The sequence below is a fragment of the Diadema antillarum genome, unplaced genomic scaffold, assembly GCF_040938485.1.
Source record: "Diadema antillarum isolate AM-2024a unplaced genomic scaffold, OU_Dant_1.0 seq00001523_RagTag, whole genome shotgun sequence".
Classification (NCBI taxonomy): Eukaryota; Metazoa; Echinodermata; class Echinoidea; order Diadematoida; family Diadematidae; genus Diadema; species Diadema antillarum.
Genome location: NW_027272255.1, coordinates 298,299 through 321,006, shown reverse-complemented (window position 1 = coordinate 321,006; position 22,708 = coordinate 298,299). Strand labels below are relative to the sequence as shown.

Sequence of the window (22,708 nt, the reverse complement as noted above, 5' to 3'; positions counted from 1 at the left end):
CTGGCTTGCCTTCCCGATTAATTTCATTTAAATTGTAATTTAATTATCTAATGTTTGTTGGCAGCTTGATCAGCTTTGATGATAGAATTAGCATGAAACCCAATTATCATGTGATGAACAGGATTGTACGAAGATATAAATGCAATTCTGAACTGATAACAAGATAGTGTTATGTACACTTGCTTAGGTCTAATTAGGTATATCGTAACTCACATTATACTACATTGTAGTTTGGCAACACGCAATTCATAATGTTTGATAAATTTAGAATATAGCATACAATATACGACAAATTTGTTCTTAAAAAACACAAAGAGAATAGTCATTTGCTCTTATATACACAATTTACAATGGAGAAATAGTTGTTTTAACCTACTTCATTTAAAATTTCTAACTCTTTGTTACACAATTATACATTAAAAGTTTTAACCTCATATGATTTAGTTAAAAGAATCAAATATTCAAGTAGCATATATACGACAAATAACACTTTTCATATGACATCGTACTTTGCAGTTGTTTCACATTAAATAAAAAAAATTAAACTACTTGATAGTTTAGTGTCAACTAGCACGAAGAGATGCGGCTGTCACAGCTAAGTCACATTATCACCTACGAGTAAAATCATATTGGGTTGTAATCAAATTACATCTACATTTGCGTCTGTAACCAGGTAATAACAATTTGAATACTGCCATATAGACACCGTTAATGTATATGAATTCATGGGAATATCCGTTCTTTCAAGTACAAAATCCAAGTAACTTTCTGACTTTAGAAGCGATATATGGTAGAAGACATTATTCCTTTTCTTTCCTCATCGCTCTCTAGTAATTTTCCAGTGACCCTCGTGAACGAGGAATTATTTGTCTATTTTTTTCCCCGCATGATTATCTCAATACGGTAAGGAAGACTGTTACAGGTTACAAAATTACGGGAGCGAAGCTGCTAAACAAATTATCTGGCTACTCAAACATAGATTTCCATTTCCATTCGCAGATAAAAGGAAATAAAAGCAGAAAAAATGTTATAATCATGTACGATATTAATCCTTCCACTATACACTTTGTAGCGTCGTATATAATGTCGGCATGTGTGCGCGCGCGTGCGTGCGTGCGTGCTCGCCGTGAAAGGGGAAGGTCGGATCCATAAACTCTCATTCGGATATTAATTGAGAGTGATCTATCAAGACGATGACAAAGTCGTAAGTTTCTTATAATTAATTTTGTCTAGACAAGTCCATTGATTATACATGTAGTGTTCTTATTTGACTACAACGAAAATGCACGACGAAACCTGGGCATTAATGTTAACATTTCGTGCGGCGATGCCGTCTGTTTGTTGATTACATTATTTTCACATGATATACGACGAACTGAGATACCGATTCGTTCGTCTCTTTTGTTTGCTCATAAAAAACCCGAAGAACAAAATATTCGTTTAGCTTACTGAAGATAAGGTTACATTTTTAAGTACTTGTACCAACAACCGGTAAATTACATCCATTGTGTGTGAGATAACTCGAAACGCAAAGTGAAAGGACTAGTAAAATGTGTCACGACTTTTCTTCCATCACTTTCGACCGGCTTCTGAGATAGGGAGTTGAAGTCTGCAGAATATTACAAGTCCACTTACAGCCATCTTCAAGTAGTCACGGCTGTCACTTCAAATCTAACTTATTCTCCGGCACTGTAATGACGGTCGAATTCAACACTCAGACTCGTTTCATTAATATTCCACTCTCTGCGTCACAAAAATATGCACTGTCCCAACGCTACGCGGGGCGCTGCGTCCGAATAGGGCGCCGAGAAGTGTCGGAGCAGAATGCCGCCTGCTCTCGGTTTCCTTGGTTACCATGGCGACCGTCTCCCGACTTGGAATCATCCTTGAGAAACCATCTCGTCCACCATGGGGCTCCGTGAGCATATTCTCAGCATATAATCTCTTGCTTTTGCCAATTAAAGCTGTACATCATCCACCCTAATATCCAACCCAGCATCCATAGGTACATTTGGACACGGTTATACGGTGGATGTACAATATCATGAGATTATAATATGCTATCTCTGCACTGTGGTCTTGTAATTCCGTCTTAGCACCTACAGACAAAGTGGCGAACATTGGATTAACTATGCAAAAAAAAAAAAAAAATCACACAGCCGTTACTCACAACCACATCCCTTAAATCGGCAGTTGTACAAAAGACAACTGAAATTAAGACGGCAAATGTAGTAACAAACATGATTGTATCTGGTTCTATAAAGACATCAAAGCAATCAGACCGCCGCGTAGCAGTGGCTGTCAGCTGTTACACAGTCAGCAATGTTGCTGAACATTAAAAGGTAGTCCGTCTGTGCAACAGTGTCTTACAATTCCAGTGGGGAAAAACCCAGGAAATTAATATCACTGTAATCCATAGACACACAATGTAAAAAGAATAATAAAACTGACAGTAAGGAGCAACTTTTGACGATACATTGGAATAATGTAGGCTCGTCAGTCACTAGAAGTGATTCAGCGTTTATCTTCCAATTATTTTTTTTTCTTCGAATAACGAGTGGCCAGCCGTCAGTGGTGGTTTGTCGATCCTTCTTGCAAAAATATCACACTGTTAACAAAGAATTACAGTTGTACGCAGATCATCCTTGCTGCCACAAAGTTGCACTACAACAATCCTCTTGAATACAGCTTCATCTCAAAGAACGTCATTCATCAAAAACTTGATGCCGGTATTTGGTTGACATCCTTACGGATATATACACCTGTTTTGATTCTCCACCCCCTCGGTACATGAGTCCCCTGATCCCTTCGCGTGAGAACACAGACGTGTGCTTTCAAAATAAGGGTTCGACGAGGAGAATTGTGTGAGCTTCATCTCCCATTTCTCTCCCAGCTACCTGGAAGTTTGACTCCGCTGCTCCTCTACACTGGTCGGGCCGTCTTCAGAGCATGCTGTCTTCATAGCGACGCACCACCCACAGATGTCCCAGCCCGGACACCACGCACAGGAAGAGCCCCACCCACGAGATACCAAAGGACCAGCCGAGGACCGCCGAAGTGTAGGGGGAACTCTCGTCTGACCACTGACCCATGAACTTGGATTTCCGCACGGCGAACAGGATCAGTCCAACAAAGGACATTAAACCTGGGTACGAGTAATGAGAAAAAAAATACATTTAGCCTCACATTAACGATGCTTGAATAACGCAGTCTAACCAGGGAGGTGAGACGAACCTCCCTGGTCTGACAGAGAACACGAAGATGATTTAAATTGACAAAGACCCTCGTGTTGTACAGACTATGATCCTCTTTCTTTTATGGAAATATTAAACAAATATAGTTGTTTAGCAACACCAAAACACCGTGTGAAAAAAAGCCCCGAAGAGTATTTAGAAGTGGATCACGACCTTTTCTATCTTAAAATTGAACTGTTGCTGAATAAAAGTGACTATACTTTATAAACACTTTTAACTGATGTTTTATTTGTGTAGATAAAATATTTTTCAACAAATGATTTTGAGGAAAGACGCCAAAATAAAGTGACAAAAATACGCTAGTAGTATCATAGTATCATAGTTACTCAATATGCAAATTAATAGATTACCAAAAATAAAAAATAAAAAAAGACAAAGATGATTGCAGCCGCATATTTGATTATAAAACAAATAACACTTCGACTTGTCACACACGTCGTGGTTGTCGAGCGAAATACAATGTTGTATCATGGAATTACTGTAGCTCTATGGTTGAACCATAAATGCCCGACACTCGTGCGCAGATTGATGTGCAGTTGGTGAAGACTTTAACCCTTTCTGTGCCAGGGTTTTCAGAGAGTGTGAATACAAGTCTTTGGGGGTTTTTTTGATGGCTATCGGTACTCAAAGCACACAGAGGTTTACACGAGGACAGCGACAACAAAGCTAAACTTACCTGATACCATATAGACAGCCGACACACTCCTGATGAGGGTCCTATTTTTCTTCTGTCGTAGCGCCGCCATCGACATGACTAGGGCAATGAGCGCCACGACCACTCCAAGACCACAGAGTACCCAACTGCCAAGAAGATATCCAACTAGAGAAAAGAGGAAGAAAATAAAACCACATTTAAATAAAGTTTGGACGTTTTAGAGTTGAGAATAGAAACAGAATCGTCTTATGAAATTGGATGGGTGGTCTAGAATAAAACTATTGCATTAAGCATCAAAAGACTACAACGAGAAGTTCATTCCAGGGTTGTGATTATAAATCTGCAAGTACCAAATTCCCTGAGATAAGACGCAATTTTGTGAGTGCCCCTTACATACGGAAGAGAGCAGGGTAGCTTCTTTTCTCGTTCGTCACATCGAAGATAGGTCGATTTCAAACGTGACTGTAAACTGTAAATAAGTAAGTATTATAAGATTGTAATTTACTGCAATTTTAAATAGTTATGACATGAAACCTATACAAAAGTTCACAGAACCCTCCTCGACGGAAGGAAACCGGAGGAAAATCTGGCAAAACGTGTCGGCACTTCCCGTCATTCCATTGGTAATGACAGCAACCAATCACAATCACGGACATTTGTATTCCGATCACTCAACAAGATATTTCAATTCATAAGTATCGTTCTCTTTTACCGATCAATCGATGAGAAACGGAAGTGTAATCTTGCAAACACTTCGACATTCGCCGTTGGGAGCAGCATAGTCATTTCTAAAATCAATAAGCAGTAACCAATGCATGTTTAAAGGAGGCTAGTTCTTGCTTGATTCTCATTGGAGGAAACACTGAGAACAGGATCCGCACTATCTAATTCCATGTGAAATTGTATTTCCCTCGTGACGTTTCTCGGATTTTTGAAATAACTGACGTCACACACACCCGCCAGCAACTGACATCATCCTCGGCATTATGAAAATGATCATCTTTTCATCATCGTGTGGTACAGCTCGTCTGCATCAAGCGCTCTTGTCCGAGCCCTGACATGAGAAGAAATTGTCATTTGTACAGTCAGACATGGCGGTTATTGAATTCACTGAGATTAGCACTCGTAATGTAATGTTTGTTCATGTAATCCTTATAAATGATGCTTGCACCACGTTCATAACCCGAAAGCAAGCCTGGTACTTGTTGATATTAATAGAAAAATATCGCTGATGCATTCAGTACAAAACAATGAAATGGACGCCTGCCGAAGTGTCAGTATTATCTCATTGACGGATCATTTTGGTCACCTGGTCTATTAACAAGATCATTTTGTTTGAACATGAATTCCATAATTTGTTGCGTCAGGCAAGGCTTGTGTAGGCTTACTATGATTATGCCGCTTGGAAAACGAGTGAAGTGCTTGAGAAAAAAGAAAGAAAGGTAATTTGTACCAATGTGCACATGAGCTAATTGCATGGCTAGAAGTGGTTATGCAAGAGAAAACGAGTTCAGTGTATTATCATGGAGCTCCGTGGTATTATGTACCCATTTCATTATCAACGGCGGCATGCATTCTCTCCCGCTCGCCTCGGCCCAGGGAATATAGGGCTACCCTGGATCGCAAAATTAATTCTACCGAGTTAAAGCAAATTAAAAGACAACTGCCACCGAAGTCAGCAATATTATTTGAGCTGCAGCCTGGATACCAAGGTTTGTCAATTCCTTCTATCACCTCAGTCTCCGCTTTCCTCCATCTCTGTGTATGTGTTTCTTATAATTCTCTCTCTGTCTGCATATTATTTTCTTTTTCTGCTCCAAAGAGATAGTATCGTTTTGGTTAAGATGGGGATTCTGATTTAAACTCTTTTAGAGATAATTTTATAGAAACCGCTTATATGAAATACAAAAGATTACAAGTATACAATTCTAAGAGGGATTAACAGTTTATTCGATGAAAAATCGGTGTTGAAATGGCTGAGACATCCAAAAGTAAGGAGGTCTTAATATAAGGTGGGACCAATTTTCTAATATAAGGATAACTTTGTTTTACTATGTTTGTGGATATGTCAGCCATTTCATAAGCGATTTTCATCAAATCAACTTTTAATTCCTCATAAAATGTGCTCTTTTATATTTCATAAAAATGTATAAGCGGTTTATAATCATCTCGCAGAAACTTAAAAGCTGAATCCCCATCTCAACCAAAACTGTATATACCATCCCTTTAAATGTAGCTGACTATCACATAGCATCGACCTTGAGATATGCCTACATTAAACGACGTATAGAATGAGAAACATAGCTGTCCATTTCACGTGGGATTCTTCAAATTCCATTATGGATTTGTTGTCACGAATATCCTTTGTATTACTATTGACTCTCTTTTCCTAATCGACAGTATGCAAATACAAGATGATTATCTCTTCCCGTCGTGTCGGTGATATGTATCGTCTGACAAACGAACAGTCTACATCGTTCTGCTACGCTCGATATCTCTTGCATGAATTATCGATTGAATATAGTCGTTATTCTATTTAACCCTGACATCTCGTGTTTATTAGGCAAATACAAATCATTCCTTGGATTAATTATGAAGCACGTTGTTCCGATACAAAGATGTATCAATGACTGGGTCTATAATCGCTTGGTCAACGGTATAAGTTCCACTTTGTTATACAAGCTCAGGTCCATCTGTCCAACGGGGATGGTGGTTGGGGGGGGGGGGGGGGGGGGAGGAGGGCGGTTGACGAACGCAATTATTCGGTTTAACTTCTGCTAACCCTGGCAACCCGGTCTGGTATCCACATCCAATATCCAGAATGCATATCATTCTGAAAAATGAATATATACTGAAATGTTTCGTTCAGTTATTTTGTTGCACTGTAGTATGAAAGATAACTTTAATGGAAATGCATTTACGAGATGGCATGTGTCACATAATTATACACAAGTACAGTCGACTTCAAGCGGGTCAAATACAGTTATATTTCATAATAAGAGGGAAAAGTTTTCGTTTTTCGGAACATTCGACTTACGGAAAACAAATTCATATTTTGTGTATCCAAGACTTCGAGTAGCTTCAACGCGAAATCGGACCTATAAGATGTTTTGTTTTTAGTTCTTTGTTTTTCTTTCTTTCTAATTTTTTAGGCTTAGATTGTATGAATTTGTTGAATGTAGGGACTGATAATAACCTAAAAATAAATGTTTACAACGGATGTTGACTTTAAGCTTGTACAGTACACACCCATATGTATTTATATCGAACGTGGTTATAATAAAATTTTCCAAATAACCAAGTAAAAACTCAGGTCCCCAAATTATTGTTTATTATATCTTTCCAAAAATTACTGAACGGCTATAACAAAATTTCGATATAAAGAACGAAACCTGAAGATCCCGAGGACTTATGTTAAAACGGAAGTCCCCTGGTATGTATACAAGTAATAAATCGTTACCTTAATGTTTAATACCAAGTGCGTTTTCCCCTGGCACCCTCGGCAGAACAGCTCCGCCATGAGGGCGGAGGCGAGTATCCAGGGTCATCATCTGCCAAATTTTAATGTCCATTTTTTTTTTTGCGTTAATTCCTTTCCATTATTAAATGTTGTATATGATAAATAACGCACATATTTTACTCTTGCGGAAATAAAATCAATCAACAGTCAATCAATCAATCAACCTATATGGGATGTGGAACTCACGATGACACGGTTTTACGACATGAGACTCGGTTATCATTCTCATGGACCATAATAATGTTCAATACACGAGACATGACATTGTGAGAATTGTAATATTCGGTGCGTGAATGTCTTTTATTAGCACAGTGACTCAAAGACAATCGCCATTCATTATCGTTAGTGTACGAATCTAATTAGCGGAGATCTGTGCTTTCTCTATGGATGGAATAAATTGCGTTTCATTATACAGGGACGTCGACCGATGGTTAGTATCGCATAATGTCGCGGCGTATCGCAAGACAAGGAACACCATTAGTTGCCTCGATATAACACGGAATCCAACAGTCCGCAATGTAATTACCCACTTTTTTCAGGGGTCAGCGAATTATATATTACTTCCTGAAAATGGAGTCTGCAACGACTAAAAACTGAAGTCCCGATACGGTAAGGTGTTTTTGTATAGGAACAGGTGAACTGCAGAGCCCATTATCCGGTTCTCACTATGGGGAAATAACTTTGATCATGAACAAATTCGGAAACTGTCGTACTGTGGTAATGTACCCCCCCCCCAATTGCCTGGGCCCTGTATTATGAAGAGTTATAATTGAGTTGATTTCTACCATACGATGAAAACATCTTTGATCACGAAAATTAAACACACTATATAGGAAACTGCCGTACTGCTGCATACCACGAACCCCGCCCACTCGGTATTTTGGACAACTGACGATAAGACAGAAAATAACAATCACTGACCTTCGTATCTTGATGATGACGTCGATATTGATGCTGGCATTGAGATGCCGAAGAAACAGGTGTGTCCTGCAGGAAGGAGAATACAAATCATTTCTTTTTTTTTAAGACAGCATTATAACAACAACGACGACGACGACAACACCAACAACAACAATAATAATAATGATAATAATAATAATGATAATAATAACAATAATAATAATAACAAAATTAATAATGATAATGTCTTCTTTACCCTTTATAGGTAACCTCTTCAGTGTTGCCACTGCACTACCAAAGGACCCTGCCATTAACCCTATGGCGTTGCCAGATAGTTCTACCCATTTATACACCCGGGTCGAGAGGGACATGGTGCCATGGTGGGTAACAGCATCTTGCCCAAGGACGTAAGCACTGGGCGGGAATCGAACTCAGGTCCTCCGATTGGACTATATGCCAAAGCGCCCACAATAATAATAATAATAATAATAATAATAATAATAATACTAATAATAGCATAATAATAGTAGTAATAATAGTAACATGCATGGTCGACCTACAACACGTATCTAGGAGTATAAATGGGTACCTTAAGTATTATACACCTACGTGTTGTTATAGGTCGAGAGGGACATGAGTAAAGTCATGTTGTCTGTACAGACGAAGGCACTCGAAGGGATTCGAATCGGGACCTCCAATCAAATTTCAAAGAGTCCACTACGCCACATTGCTCCCACATTGCGTCAAGGAGTTACCACTAACAGTTCCACTACTAAAGAAGATGTGAATGCCCTAAACGGGATTGTTTTGCTCATAGCAGCGTGATATCGTAAGTAAACGTTATAACATATAATTATGTGGAATATCTGATTTTCTTCTTGGTTTTAGGTAATTTGGAGTCATTTTTCTTTGCAAGACGTCATGCCATATTAATCAATTAACGTTTTACAGAAGGTCGACGAATTCACCACATGGACCGGAATATAAGACCCTTGTAGAAAAACACACAGACTATAATTCGGAAATGACCGTACGTTCAGGCTAGAGGCTGGACATGCGTGCAAGCTTAGACATTCTAGATCAAAAGTGACAGAACGATATCATTATTAATATAAACACAGATCATTATTAGACTTAATTGGCGCTGTTTTTGTCATTTGTTTATTGCTGTATAAGACGCTCTATATTCTCTCTCCCTCTTCCTTTCTTGTTTTCGTGTTTTTGTTGCCGCGTCACCCTCTCCATCCTTAAATGCGGAGTAAAACTGTGTAATAGCCGTTTCATGATTAAAGAGAGATACCACGCTCTATGCTTCAATAACGTTCTAATTTGTCGCCATTGTTATGATCAGAGTACGTTTCAAGCAGCTATAGCAGCAATCGTATTAGTTATAGTGGGAAGATAAAATGAGGGCGATTACATGTCAAATAAAAATGAAGCTGAAGCAGATATAATTTTAATCACGCTAAATGCTTTCAGAGCGGTATATTGTTCCCGGCAAAACACGTCGCTTGTCAGTCGCATGCTACGTCGTAGTCTTTGAGTAGCAGATGACGACGCTAAGGCAAGAATGGCGCTGATGGGTGAATGGAATGACATTGGCCATCAAAAACCCGTTGTTTCGCTTGGTTAACGTGGCATGGCGGATTTTGGGCCGAATGTGCTGCGGGGCTTGAAAAGCATCGCAATAAAAAAAAAAAAAAAAATCCCCCAGAAATTAAAATGAGCATTTGATACAGGCCAATCCTCGTAGTCGATTCGCTTGAGCGCGGGGACGCGACGCAGAGAAAGAGGGGCTACGGCGGCGCTGTCCCACGCTCCCGCCTGCTACGGGATCCTTTTCACTGACTCACGCTTCATTTTCGCGGGAGACAAAGGGGGTGACTTTGCGTATCAATCGGGTCAGTGGACGCCTTACACTACACCACGTGTCAAGTGCATCATCAGAAAAAAAAAAGTATTATGCAGGTTCCACAGAATTTACTATATTAAGAAAAACCCATTAATCAAGTCAATGTACCCCTATTAATCCGAAATCATCCTTTAGTATCAAAATAATGCTGTCCGTCATTTTCCAAAGAGTTAAAAGAGACAGGAGGGAGGGGCGGGTACATTGTCATGTACAAATCGTAAATATTTTAGAAAAAAGAATCTTTAGCACCACGTGCAAAGTGTAATGTCAAGACATCTGCTTAAATACGTCTTCATTTGCTAAAACTGGTTTCATCTGACTACAGTATATCTCTCGCTACATATAACGTTACGTTTACCCATGGACCTATGTAGCTCCGTGATATGCCTGTTGAACAATGTGCTGTAATGTATTCGCCAATGGGCACATCCAAAGAAGTGCTTTAAAAGCATATACATGTATAACCATATAATTCTCATATATCTGTCGACGATACACCGATCAACCTCGATATGGTTAGAGAAAGAATCACTTCGATTCGTTTTTTTTTTCATTGATGTGTATCCCGAGGGGTTTTACAGAAAAAGAATGGACATTCCTTCTGTACCGAGTCATCTACAATCAATAGTTTTAATTTACACAGCTCTGAATGTCACGTACGTCTATTGAATCGATAACGAAAGTCCATCAACGGGCAAATCAAGAATGACAAGTTCAGTTCAGCTTTCTCTAACCCTGTCGGTACCAATGGTAAGTATACTACCCACAATCTAAACAGTATAATTTACAGTACAACGATCCTGCGAGAGGGTTTACTCGGTAATAGTTCAGACTTCAGTGTATCAAAGTACTGCAAGATCATCATTTTCATCACCATGAAATTAAAGGGTTGACAGCATCAGCTATCAACATTGATGAATCACTTAAAGAGACCATGAGCATAACAAGGAGTTGTCGGGACCCGCCCATGGACAAATTAGTGAAATACTGGTATACAGTGACTAACTGAAATATAAATTGACACCATTATTGAAAATTTTTCCTGGTTCTATATCCAGCCTGTTCGTCATTCTACTTCAAGAATTCAAGGCCGATCCCATGTCAATTGGTAACGATGTGGTTACATCACTGATGAATAGATGAGTGAACGAGCTCGTGTTTGCTTTATAAGGGTCGGTGACGCTATACTATGACATTCGCCTGTGTGCAGGCGTAAGAGATTTTCGCAAACTGCATGATGATGCAAAGAAACTCGGGACCAGTGCTATGCCGTGTCATCCGGCTGCCATCGGACGGTCAGCACGAGTCTGCGGTAGATATCAACGTAGTCAAAAAGATAAGACTGATGATGGTGATGGCAGTTTTAGTAGTGTATGATAATAGTAGAAGAAAATTTAAGGAGCAGAAGGAAGAGAAGTTGGTAATATACGACCGCAGACGGTTAAGAAGTGCGTTTTCTTCGTGAGTGTATACAAAATGTGTGCATGTACTGTGATCTTGTGTGTGTGTGTGTGTGTGTGTGCGCGCGTGTGTGTGTGTGTGTGTGACGCGATCCCATTAATGTGCTAACACACATTCATATAAAGTCGTTAATGATATCACAATCCGAATAAGAACACCAAACGCACACCCATCTCTCCTGTTATCACGAATAAAACTTTCGTCTTTCATTATACCAGAATATTATCATTATTATGGTTGTGTTCGTGACTATCAATTTAAGAGCAACGCATCTATTCCACTCGGAACGAAGACTCACATCTTATGGTTTGAATTAAGCTATACACAATTTATAAAAGGGCGTAGAGAATTAATGAAACGCTTATGGAGTTTGAAAAGGGCAATTTCATGGGGGAAGGAGAATCAAACTGCATGCACTATCACTCAATTACCGCACAGGTAGGCGTACATGTATAGGTCCGAAACCTTGCGGAGTAATCTCTGTGTACATGAGACAGACAATCATAAATAAGCCCAATGTCTGTGTGATAATGACCAGTCGGCATGCTGAAAACGAACTCGGCGCATAATCCTACGTCAGCAGGCGGAATAAATCCACTTAGTTCGGTTTAATTGAGTCCATAACTGTATACCGTTCCCCGTGATTCGGGCACAAATTAAACGGATAAGCACTGTTAATGCTATCATCGACGAACAATTGGCGTTACTGTCCCGGTTCTCACGGTGAATTTTCACAGGGATTCTCACGAGGATATAATGTAATCCGTGCATTCATCAAATTCGATATTTGATGTTCTTTCCTTAATAAAGCTACTTAAGTCTCAATAAAATAACATAACTTGTAGGTCTACATAGCCTAATTACAGTGTATACAGTATAAAAAAAAAACAACAAAGAACTGGTCGAAATTCCTATCCAAAAACGACATTGACATCTTGCTCAAGCTCTGTGATTAATTCGTCAAGAGCAAGAAGCCTTAATGGACAAAGATAAAGAATAAAAATAGAAAAAAAAGTATTATGAAGCTTATAGTCACAACTGGGACGAATGCGAGACAGTTGCCATGGTTACAGATGGTCCAATGACATGGAACTCTCTGAAGTTATGCAAAGAGAATGTTGTAATCTATATAATGTTTTTGCAGATTTGTTCTAGATTTTTCCCCTTTTAAAGGGGTTACATGAGATTGTGGCGTTACAGCTGTGTAGTTTAGAGTGTGCCTTAAAGGGTTATAATAACGTAGGACGAGATCGCCAAATATCTGAGTTCTGCCGATATATAGAATGGACTTATTGTTTTTGTTTGTTTTGTTTTCTTTTTCCTTTTCAACCAATCCATTTTCCTTTTAACAATCACAATGTGCCTTTAACGGCTGTTCCAGTTCGTCCGTTAAAAAATGAATGGGACAACGGGGATTCGGGGGCAAACGGCATCGAAGCAGTGCGCCGAATGTAGCGGGCTCCAACATGATGGATGCTCGTAATTAGTTCCGCTATTGGCTCCCAGTCCCTGATCTCAGCTACTGTAAGTATTATCATAAAACACTCTTTCTATGTTTCAGGAATTGTGTATTCTTATTTATGCTTATCATGTTTCACGTTTAATTCCTCACAGCACTGCAAAAAAATATCGCGAAGAAATTAAACAACAGGCAAAATACATTATTGTAGGAATACATGTACCTATAAAACCGCAAATTTTCGCGTGCATGAAATTTTAGCGAATTTTGCGAGGAACCAAGATTCGCGAAATTAATATGCACGCGAAAGTTCCTGTCTACACTGTGCATCGAATGTCAGTGGCAATTCGCAAAAATTTCATGCTGGGAATATTTCTGGTTTAACATTACTTCCTCTCCTGCTCGTCGGATATCTGTTACGCAGTCAACAGAGGTCAAAGGTTACGCTGATGCGAAGTATTGTTTGCTGATCCGATGCCAGTGGAAACTGTACTCGCTTTGTTACTGAATTGGGTCACGGCAGAACAATTTAATTGCTGTACAAATAAGACAGAATTGACTTCCCATTTATCTCTGTATATTCCCCCATCTCTTTATGCACGGCAGCGCCTCTACACGTTAAGAAAAAAGAAAGAAAAAAAACCACCATAAAAACAAAAAACTATGAACGATGTCACTTTGAAGCATTAATCTTGGCACGACAATTATCATGAGGTACACGTTCACATTGACTGATGTTATTGGGACGTGTGAGTCATTCTCCCGGTGAAGGTATAAAGTGCAGGAAGGTGGAACGGCTCCCCCCTCCGTGTTAAGTCAGGTGGAGTCACATCGCTGGTGGTATAGGGCCTATACCAAGGACTCCCACCTCCTTGAATATATACGCTTTCTGTGAACGAAATACGTACATAATTATGCACGCTGCAAGTTTCTTCCAAAAGCAAGACAGAACGAGATCAAACCGGACCTCGAACAACCCCCAATGTGGTAAAGATACCTGGCTTGCTGGGGTATTCTATAATCATCATCGTCGTCGTCGTCGTCGTCGTCGTTGTTGCTGTTGTTGTTGTTGTTGTTGTTGTTGTTGTTGTTGTTGTTAATGACGACGACGACGATGATGATGATGATTATGATGACGATAATGGCGATGATGGTGATTATCAACTTTATGATGATGATGATGATGATGATGATACTTTCTCTAGTGTCTGCATGGTTTTGGAGTTTGTTTCCCCGATCATCTCAATTGACAACATTCACGTGGCGTTTATCCATCACGATCGGAGAAGCGTTTACAGTTAAGGAACATGGCATTCTCGCAAAGGCGATTATAATCGCAATCAAGTATTTAATTTAAATCTAGACTAGAAACCAGAAAAATTTGTCTGGATATGCTTTTGCTTCCCAACGCAAATACTATTTCTCACAAACACATGGCCCTTATTTATATTTGATGACATTAATTACACGATGCACTGACTGAGATCAATCATATAATGGGTATGGAAGGACGGACGGACAGACAACTCTAAACATACTGCTTCTGACAGCCGTTGGGACTGTAGCGTTAAAACTTGTTTCCAATGATGAATGCCTTTTCACTCTCTCTTGTGAAAATGAAAATGTCGATATCATTTCGCTTCATTGCAGCAGCCTTACAATCCATTATTGAGCTCTTCGGAGGAAACAAACCCGACTTGAATATTGATAAGCATTCCAGTTTGAGATGATGGAACAAAATAATACGACCTTACAGATTTGTGTGAGCCTTGAAATTAGACAGATTATTATAAAATAGACATGGTAAGCCAAATAACAGAAAACGGGTAAAACAATCAACAAAAACAAGAACGCAACTGAAAAAACAACAACACAGAAAGATACCATTGTTGGCATTTTGGAAAGGTTACATTATAATAAGGCAACACCTCTAGACCTAGTATATGAGGATAGAGTCAAACGCTTTTTTTGTATAAAAGCATTATCCACCAAATGATCATTACTGATACCCCCAGGATTCTCTTCCTTAATCCCTCCTCCGCGTTCGTCTCTTCTTCCATGCATCTATGCAAATTTGTCTTAATGGTATACCTCAGGGTCCCCGATGCACGCAGGACTCGATAACAACTGCACTCTACAATGATTGCAGTTGCCACGACAACAGGCTGCTGGTGACCAATCAGGATTGAGCATTCAGACTAAAATCATGTTTTTGGTAGCTGCAGTAAGCATATTACAACTTCTGTTAATGTATTGCGTCTCTCTTTTATAAAATGGGCTCCCAGGGGTCGCTGGTCGAGCGATTAGGTGATTAGGATGCCATTGCCAGGAGCCATTTTCCCGCGTAATTGCAGAATTTTTGAGGCGAGTTACGTGGCGCTCAACACGGTTCGAGAAAAGTAACAGATGTGATGCGCCAAGGCGCCACCATCGCTTGGTTACGACAAGCACACTGTCACAAATGTACACACTAGTAGTTATGTACACGTACATGTATGATGTACTGTATGCCTGGCTGTTTTAATGTGTATGTACACAGGTGGACCAGATTAATGGAGAACATTCTATGTGGTATAGATATAGTACATACAGGCTGACCAGATCAGTGGAGAATTTTCTAGGTGGTATACAATGTAACTACACAGTACATGCATGTAAGAGGAAATACATTATAGCTCACTCAATCTAGATTGATTTCACCTATTCCAGAATCTTCTGGGAAGTGCTAACATATTTGGCTGAGTGAGGCACTGTCCCTGTAGCCCAATGTGATTGGTAGTTATTCTTGGCAATGATGTTTTGTACATAGATAGGCAGTGAGTCATCCAGGTTTCCTGGAACTTGGACTGGCTAGTAGGTTGGAGAGAGTTATAGAATGTGCTAGAAGGGGGTGAATGGATAGTACATAAGCCAGAGAAATTCTGCAGTAGGCAGAGTACCCAACACCTCTGCTCTGAGAGTAACGTCACTTCTGGCTCTGAAGCGACTAGTTATAGTCAGTCCTGTGTTACCTGCTGACCTGTTATGTTTGTGGAGATGAGGCCTGGGAGACATTTTGCCTGCAGAGAATTAATGTGCCTTCATTGGACTCCATGTTTTTATGTCAATGGACATTGCTATGGCAAAGCTGTGATGGGCTGGATTCTTTGCTGAACATTATTAAGTGAATCATCATTCAACGCATCAACTGGACGTGGTCGTCACAACGTTTGGACTCTGCACGTTTCGCCGTGGACATATTTCGTGGATTTTACCCCGGATCTATACCGTGGACTATCGTAACCTGCGCCTCTGGAGTTACGTCGGAGGAATCATTCATCGGTGCGTCACGGATCATTCATCTGTGCATCGAACATCGTATTTGGACACTTTCAAAGGATTATTTAATACGTGTAAGTGATTCCACTATCGATTTATAACTGTTTCTATTGATCATTGTTGTATTGATGTGACGCCGATTACCAGTCTGTACCCACAATATCACTGTTAATAAACCGCCTGAACATCAGTTGATTGTTTCTTTTGTGCGATCATTCTCAGAGTGATTTTGGTCGTAACAAAATTGGGGGCTTGTGTCCGGGAAGTGAATTTAAGCCAAAATTTAGAATTTGGAACGTTCCGGAACTTAGAATATTGGTACAGACATAATACCAGTTGAATTGATTGTTCAATTGTATATTGTGTGTATTACAGTGTGACAATGTCAATCAGTACAATGGATGTTCAGGCATTTGTTCAGAGGACAGATTTGTCCCTCAAAGATTTGCAAAGGTTACGCAAATGTGATTTGACTGCTATTGCACAGCATTTAAATGTAGATGTTCCACAAGGTGCAAGAAAGGCAGAGATTCTTGACTTAGTAGCTGGTCACATGGAGCTCAAAGAAGAAATTGACACTCCAGATCAAGCTCAAATTTCTGATCAGACACGGCTTGAGCTTGCTAAATTGGAAATAAAGGAGAGAGAAAGAGCAAGGGAATTAGAACTGGAGAAAGAGAAGATGAGACTAGAACTGGAAATGAAGGAAAGGGAAAAACAAAGAGAAATGGAAATGAAGAAATTCGAAATGGAGCAGCAAATGAAATTGCGTGAGATGGAATTGACTCATGCACAGACTGTTGGAAATCGTGAAAGGGCTCCCTCTGATTTTGATTTGGCAAAGAACATTCGATTGGTGCCAAAGTTTGAAGAAAACAGAGTTGATGCATATTTTGTGTCATTTGAGAAGGTGGCTAACAGTTTGAACTGGCCACAGGAATTTTGGCCCTTGCTCCTTCAAAGTGTGTTTGTCGGCAAAGCAGCTGATGTGTACTCATCTCTCTCTGAAGAGCAATCACGTGACTATGCTACAGTCAAGAAAGCAGTGTTGAATGCTTATGAGTTGGTGCCAGAGGCGTACAGACACAAGTTCAGAAATTCGTACCGCAAACCAGGCCAGACACATGTTGAGTTTGCTCGTGAAAAAGAAATGACGTTTGATAGGTGGTACAGATCCCTGAAGGTGGATCAGGATTTTGAAAACCTACGTGAGGTTGTTCTCTTGGAAGAATTCAAAAAGAGTGTTGCTTTCAGTGTGAGGTTGCATTTGGAAGATCACAAAGTGACAAGTTTCCATAAAGCAGCCTTGATGGCTGATGAGTATGAGCTGACCCACAGAAATGACAACAGACCACCTTTCAGGAATTTCTCTGGAAATAAGAGAGACAAAAATCAGTCGAGCAATCCAAAGAATGCTGGTTCTGAAAAAGGCACAAGTTCTGAAACTTCATCGGCACCAAAGCCTCAATCTGACAAAGGGTCCAGTACAAGTGCAAATGTCATCAAATGTTTTCACTGTAACAAGACAGGGCATGTAAAGTCACAGTGTTGGAAGTTGCAAAACAAAACAAAGAAGGACATGGGATTTGTCATGTCAAAAAGTGTCCTACCCGAAAACAGTGTCCCGTTCAGTGAAACACAGGCCATTGAAAGTCAATCTCCCAAATTCAAAGATAGGATGAAGCAGGTGGATGAGAGCTATCGTAGCTTTTTGTTTGATGGTGAGGTGACCCCATGTACTTCTGGTGAGGCATGTAAGCCAGTAGTCATCCTGCGGGATACGGGGGCCTCTCAGTCGTTGATGGTGGATGGTGGTATGACTTTTCCACCAGATAGTGCAGTGAATGCAAAAGTCTTGATTCAGACTGTTGATGGCAGTTATATGTCAGTGCCACTGTATAGAGTGGATTTGAAGTGTGACCTAGTTTCTGGTCCTGTCACTGTTGGAGTTGTTCCTGAGTTGCCCATGGCAGGCATTGACTTCTTGTTGGGGAATGACTTGGCTGGGGACAAGGTGGTTGCGTCTCCAGTTGTTTCGGAGAAACCAGTGGTGGTTGCTGAAACTGAGCAGTTGCAGGAGGAGTTTCCTGGGATTTTCCCAGATTGTGTTGTGACTAGGTCTCAGGCTCGTAGAGCTGTTCAAGATGATGCGGATTCTGTTGATGTGGAGGAGAATTCCGGTGTTTGGTTGGCAGAAACCTTTTTCAAGGATTTGAATGATGGGGTTGCTGTATTAGGCTCCGAGGCTAACAGTGATGGGCTGTTTAGCAAGTCTTCCTTGGTTGAAGCACAGCAGGCAGACTCTGAGTTGAAAGGCTTGTCTCAGACGGCGTGTTCTGAGGCTGAGGCTGAAAAGGTCCCTGAGTGCTATTATGTCAAAGATGGCATTTTGATGAGGAAGTGGAGACCTCCCCATAGGCCAGCTGATGAGGATTGGACGGTGGTCCGTCAAGTTGTTGTCCCTCCTAGTTACCGCGGTGAGATCTTGAGGATTGCTCACGAGTTACCTGTTGGCGGCCATTTAGGCGTCAGGAAGACAAAGGATCGGATCATGAGGCATTTTTATGGGCCGGGGTTGAATGTGGATGTGGCTGAGTTTTGCAAGACTTGTCACACATGTCAGGTGGCTGGTAAACCACAGCATTCAGTGAAGCCGGCGCCATTGATTCCGATACCTGCGTTTAAAGAACCATTCAGTCGGGTTCTAGTCGACTGTGTTGGACCTTTGCCTAGGACTAGGTCGGGTCATAAGTACCTCTTGACAATCATGGATATGTCTACACGGTTTCCAGAGGCTATCCCATTGAGAAATATCACTGCTAAGACTGTGGTAGATGCTCTAGTGCAGTTTTTCACTAGGTATGGGTTGCCCAAGGAAGTGCAGTCTGACCAAGGGTCAAATTTCATGTCAGGCATATTTCAAGAGGTGATGTATCGTTTGGGTGTGAAGCAGCTGAAGTCGTCAGCTTATCATCCCCAATCCCAAGGTGCGTTGGAGCGCTACCACCAGACCCTAAAGACAATGATTAGGGCATTTTGTGAGGAGTATCCCGAGGATTGGGATAAGGGCATCCCTTTCCTGCTGTTTGCAACGAGGGACTCCCCAAATGAGTCGACGGGTTTCAGCCCATTTGAGTTGGTGTACGGTCATGAAGTTAGGGGCCCACTGAAGCTCATCAAAGAGAAATTCATGACTGAGGATGATGAGGTCCACCTACTTGACTATGTGTCAAAGTTTCGTGAAAGGCTTTCAAAGGCTTGTGAGGTAGCTAGGGAACACTTGAAAGTGTCACAAGACTCTATGAAGAGAAAGGCAGACAAAAATGCCAGAGCCCGAACTTTCAACCCAGGTGACAAAGTTCTTGTACTGCTGCCCATACAAGGTGAACCACTGAAAGCCAAGTTCAGTGGCCCATACAGTGTCAAAAAGAAACTCAATGATGTGAACTATGTGATCAGTACACCAGATAGACGAAAAGATCAGAGGGTGTGTCACATAAACATGCTGAAAGAGTACTACGAGAGAAAGGCTAGTCAGCCGGTAGGCGTAGCTCAGGTGGTAGTAGAAGAAGTAGATGAAGAGGGAGAAGCTCAAGATGAGAATGGAAGTGAGCCCTCTAGTGCCAGGTTGTCTAACTCAGAGATGTTAGGGAAAGTAGATGAGGCACTGAACTACCTACCTGAAAATCAGAGGAAAGATGTGACTAGTCTGTTACATGAGTACAAAGAACTGTGTAAAGACAAACCAGGCTGCACCCCTCTGGCTGTACATGATGTTGATGTAGGAGATGCTGACCCTATCAAGCAAAACCCTTACAGACTAAACCCGAGCAAACTGCAAAAAGTAAGGGAAGAGGTTCAATACATGCTAGACAATGACATAATAGAACCTAGTAAAAGCAGTTGGAGCTCCCCAATCGTCATGGTGCCCAAACCGGATGGGTCTCAAAGATTCTGCATAGATTACCGAAAGGTGAATGCCGTGACGAAAACAGATTCTTTCCCCATTCCCAGACTTGAAGACTGCATTGACAGGGTCGGCAATTCTGCATATGTCAGTAAAATAGACCTTCTAAAGGGATACTGGCAAGTGCCCTTGACTGACAAAGCCAGAGAGATTTCTGCCTTTGCTACACCAGATGGCTTGTTCCAATGCAAAGTAATGCCATTCGGCATGAAAAATGCTCCGGCCACCTTCCAACGGCTGACAAACCAAATCATTGCCGGACTTGACAACTGTGTAGTATACATCGATGACATCCTAGTGTATAGTGACACGTGGGAGGAGCACATTACACACTTGCGGCAACTTTTTGATCGACTCAAGGAGGCCGGATTGGTGATTAATCTGGCAAAGAGTGAATTTGCAAAGGCCAAAGTGGTGTATCTCGGGCATGTAGTCGGTCAGGGACAAGTATTGCCAAGAGAAGCCAAGGTAGAGGCTATACTAGGCTTTCCCATCCCCCAATCCAAGAAGGAGTTGCTCAGATTTCTGGGCATGGCTGGTTTCTACAGGAAATTTGTACCGAATTTCAGCACTGTAGTCACCCCCCTAACAAACCTGCTGAAGGGCAAGGCAAAGTACACCTGGACTGATGAGTGTCAAAGAGCCTTCGAGAAACTAAAGGCAGTCCTTGCTAATGAGCCTGTTTTGGCAGCTCCTGACTTCGCAAAGCCATTCAAGGTGGCAATAGATGCTAGCGATGTAGGAGTGGGAGCGGTTTTGCTCCAAGAAGATGAAGAAGGCACTGAACGACCAGTTGGCTACTTCTCCAAAAAATTGAACACATACCAGAAGAAGTACTCCACAATTGAGAAGGAGGCTCTGAGTCTCATCCTTGCCCTCCGGCAATACGAAGTGTACTTGACAAATAGCAAAGGGGAGATCACGGTCTATACTGACCACAACCCCTTGGTCTTTTTAGACCGGTTCAAAATGAAGAACAACAGGTTGTTCAGATGGAGCATGATGACGCAGCCATATGCACTCAAAATCAAACATGTGGCAGGCAAAAACAATGTAATTGCCGACGCTCTGTCAAGAGTGTAACATGAAGAGAGTATCAAAGGTGAAAAGTTTTCACCGCATATTATTTCCAGTGTATGTGTTTAGCATATTCATTAATGTGTGCAAAACAGTTTGATATGATTATATAAGCTCCGAGAATCCAAGCAATATCATTGTAAATAGTATCCATGAAAAGAGAACATGGAATTAATACAGCTATCCAAAAGGCATGTGATAGTATGTGATTATTGTTGCTTGACTTGGACTTTACCTCACATTCGTTGCAAATAACAATGAGAAATTGTGAAGGTAAAAGAAACCCTTGCTACAGCAAGGCTTTCTTTTTCCCATGGGGGATGGTGTCACAAATGTACACACTAGTAGTTATGTACACGTACATGTATGATGTACTGTATGCCTGGCTGTTTTAATGTGTATGTACACAGGTGGACCAGATTAATGGAGAACATTCTATGTGGTATAGATATAGTACATACAGGCTGACCAGATCAGTGGAGAATTTTCTAGGTGGTATACAATGTAACTACACAGTACATGCATGTAAGAGGAAATACATTATAGCTCACTCAATCTAGATTGATTTCACCTATTCCAGAATCTTCTGGGAAGTGCTAACATATTTGGCTGAGTGAGGCACTGTCCCTGTAGCCCAATGTGATTGGTAGTTATTCTTGGCAATGATGTTTTGTACATAGATAGGCAGTGAGTCATCCAGGTTTCCTGGAACTTGGACTGGCTAGTAGGTTGGAGAGAGTTATAGAATGTGCTAGAAGGGGGTGAATGGATAGTACATAAGCCAGAGAAATTCTGCAGTAGGCAGAGTACCCAACACCTCTGCTCTGAGAGTAACGTCACTTCTGGCTCTGAAGCGACTAGTTATAGTCAGTCCTGTGTTACCTGCTGACCTGTTATGTTTGTGGAGATGAGGCCTGGGAGACATTTTGCCTGCAGAGAATTAATGTGCCTTCATTGGACTCCATGTTTTTATGTCAATGGACATTGCTATGGCAAAGCTGTGATGGGCTGGATTCTTTGCTGAACATTATTAAGTGAATCATCATTCAACGCATCAACTGGACGTGGTCGTCACAACGTTTGGACTCTGCACGTTTCGCCGTGGACATATTTCGTGGATTTTACCCCGGATCTATACCGTGGACTATCGTAACCTGCGCCTCTGGAGTTACGTCGGAGGAATCA

General features: G+C 41.0%; 1 protein-coding gene across 1 annotated transcript in view; it reads right to left on the bottom strand.

The window, feature by feature from the left end:
- Positions 1-2,265: 2,265 nt before the first annotated feature.
- LOC139710355 (uncharacterized) overlaps positions 2,266-22,708 on the bottom strand; it is a 33,840-nt gene continuing 13,397 nt past the window's right edge. Inside the window, exons 2-4 of the mRNA XM_071622279.1 lie at positions 8,351-8,416; positions 3,931-4,074; positions 2,266-3,145 (exon numbers count right to left, since the gene is read on the bottom strand). Coding sequence (XP_071478380.1) covers positions 2,943-3,145; positions 3,931-4,074; positions 8,351-8,416 — 413 coding nt within the window. The 3' untranslated portion in view covers positions 2,266-2,942. The remainder of the gene's footprint in view (positions 3,146-3,930; positions 4,075-8,350; positions 8,417-22,708) is intronic.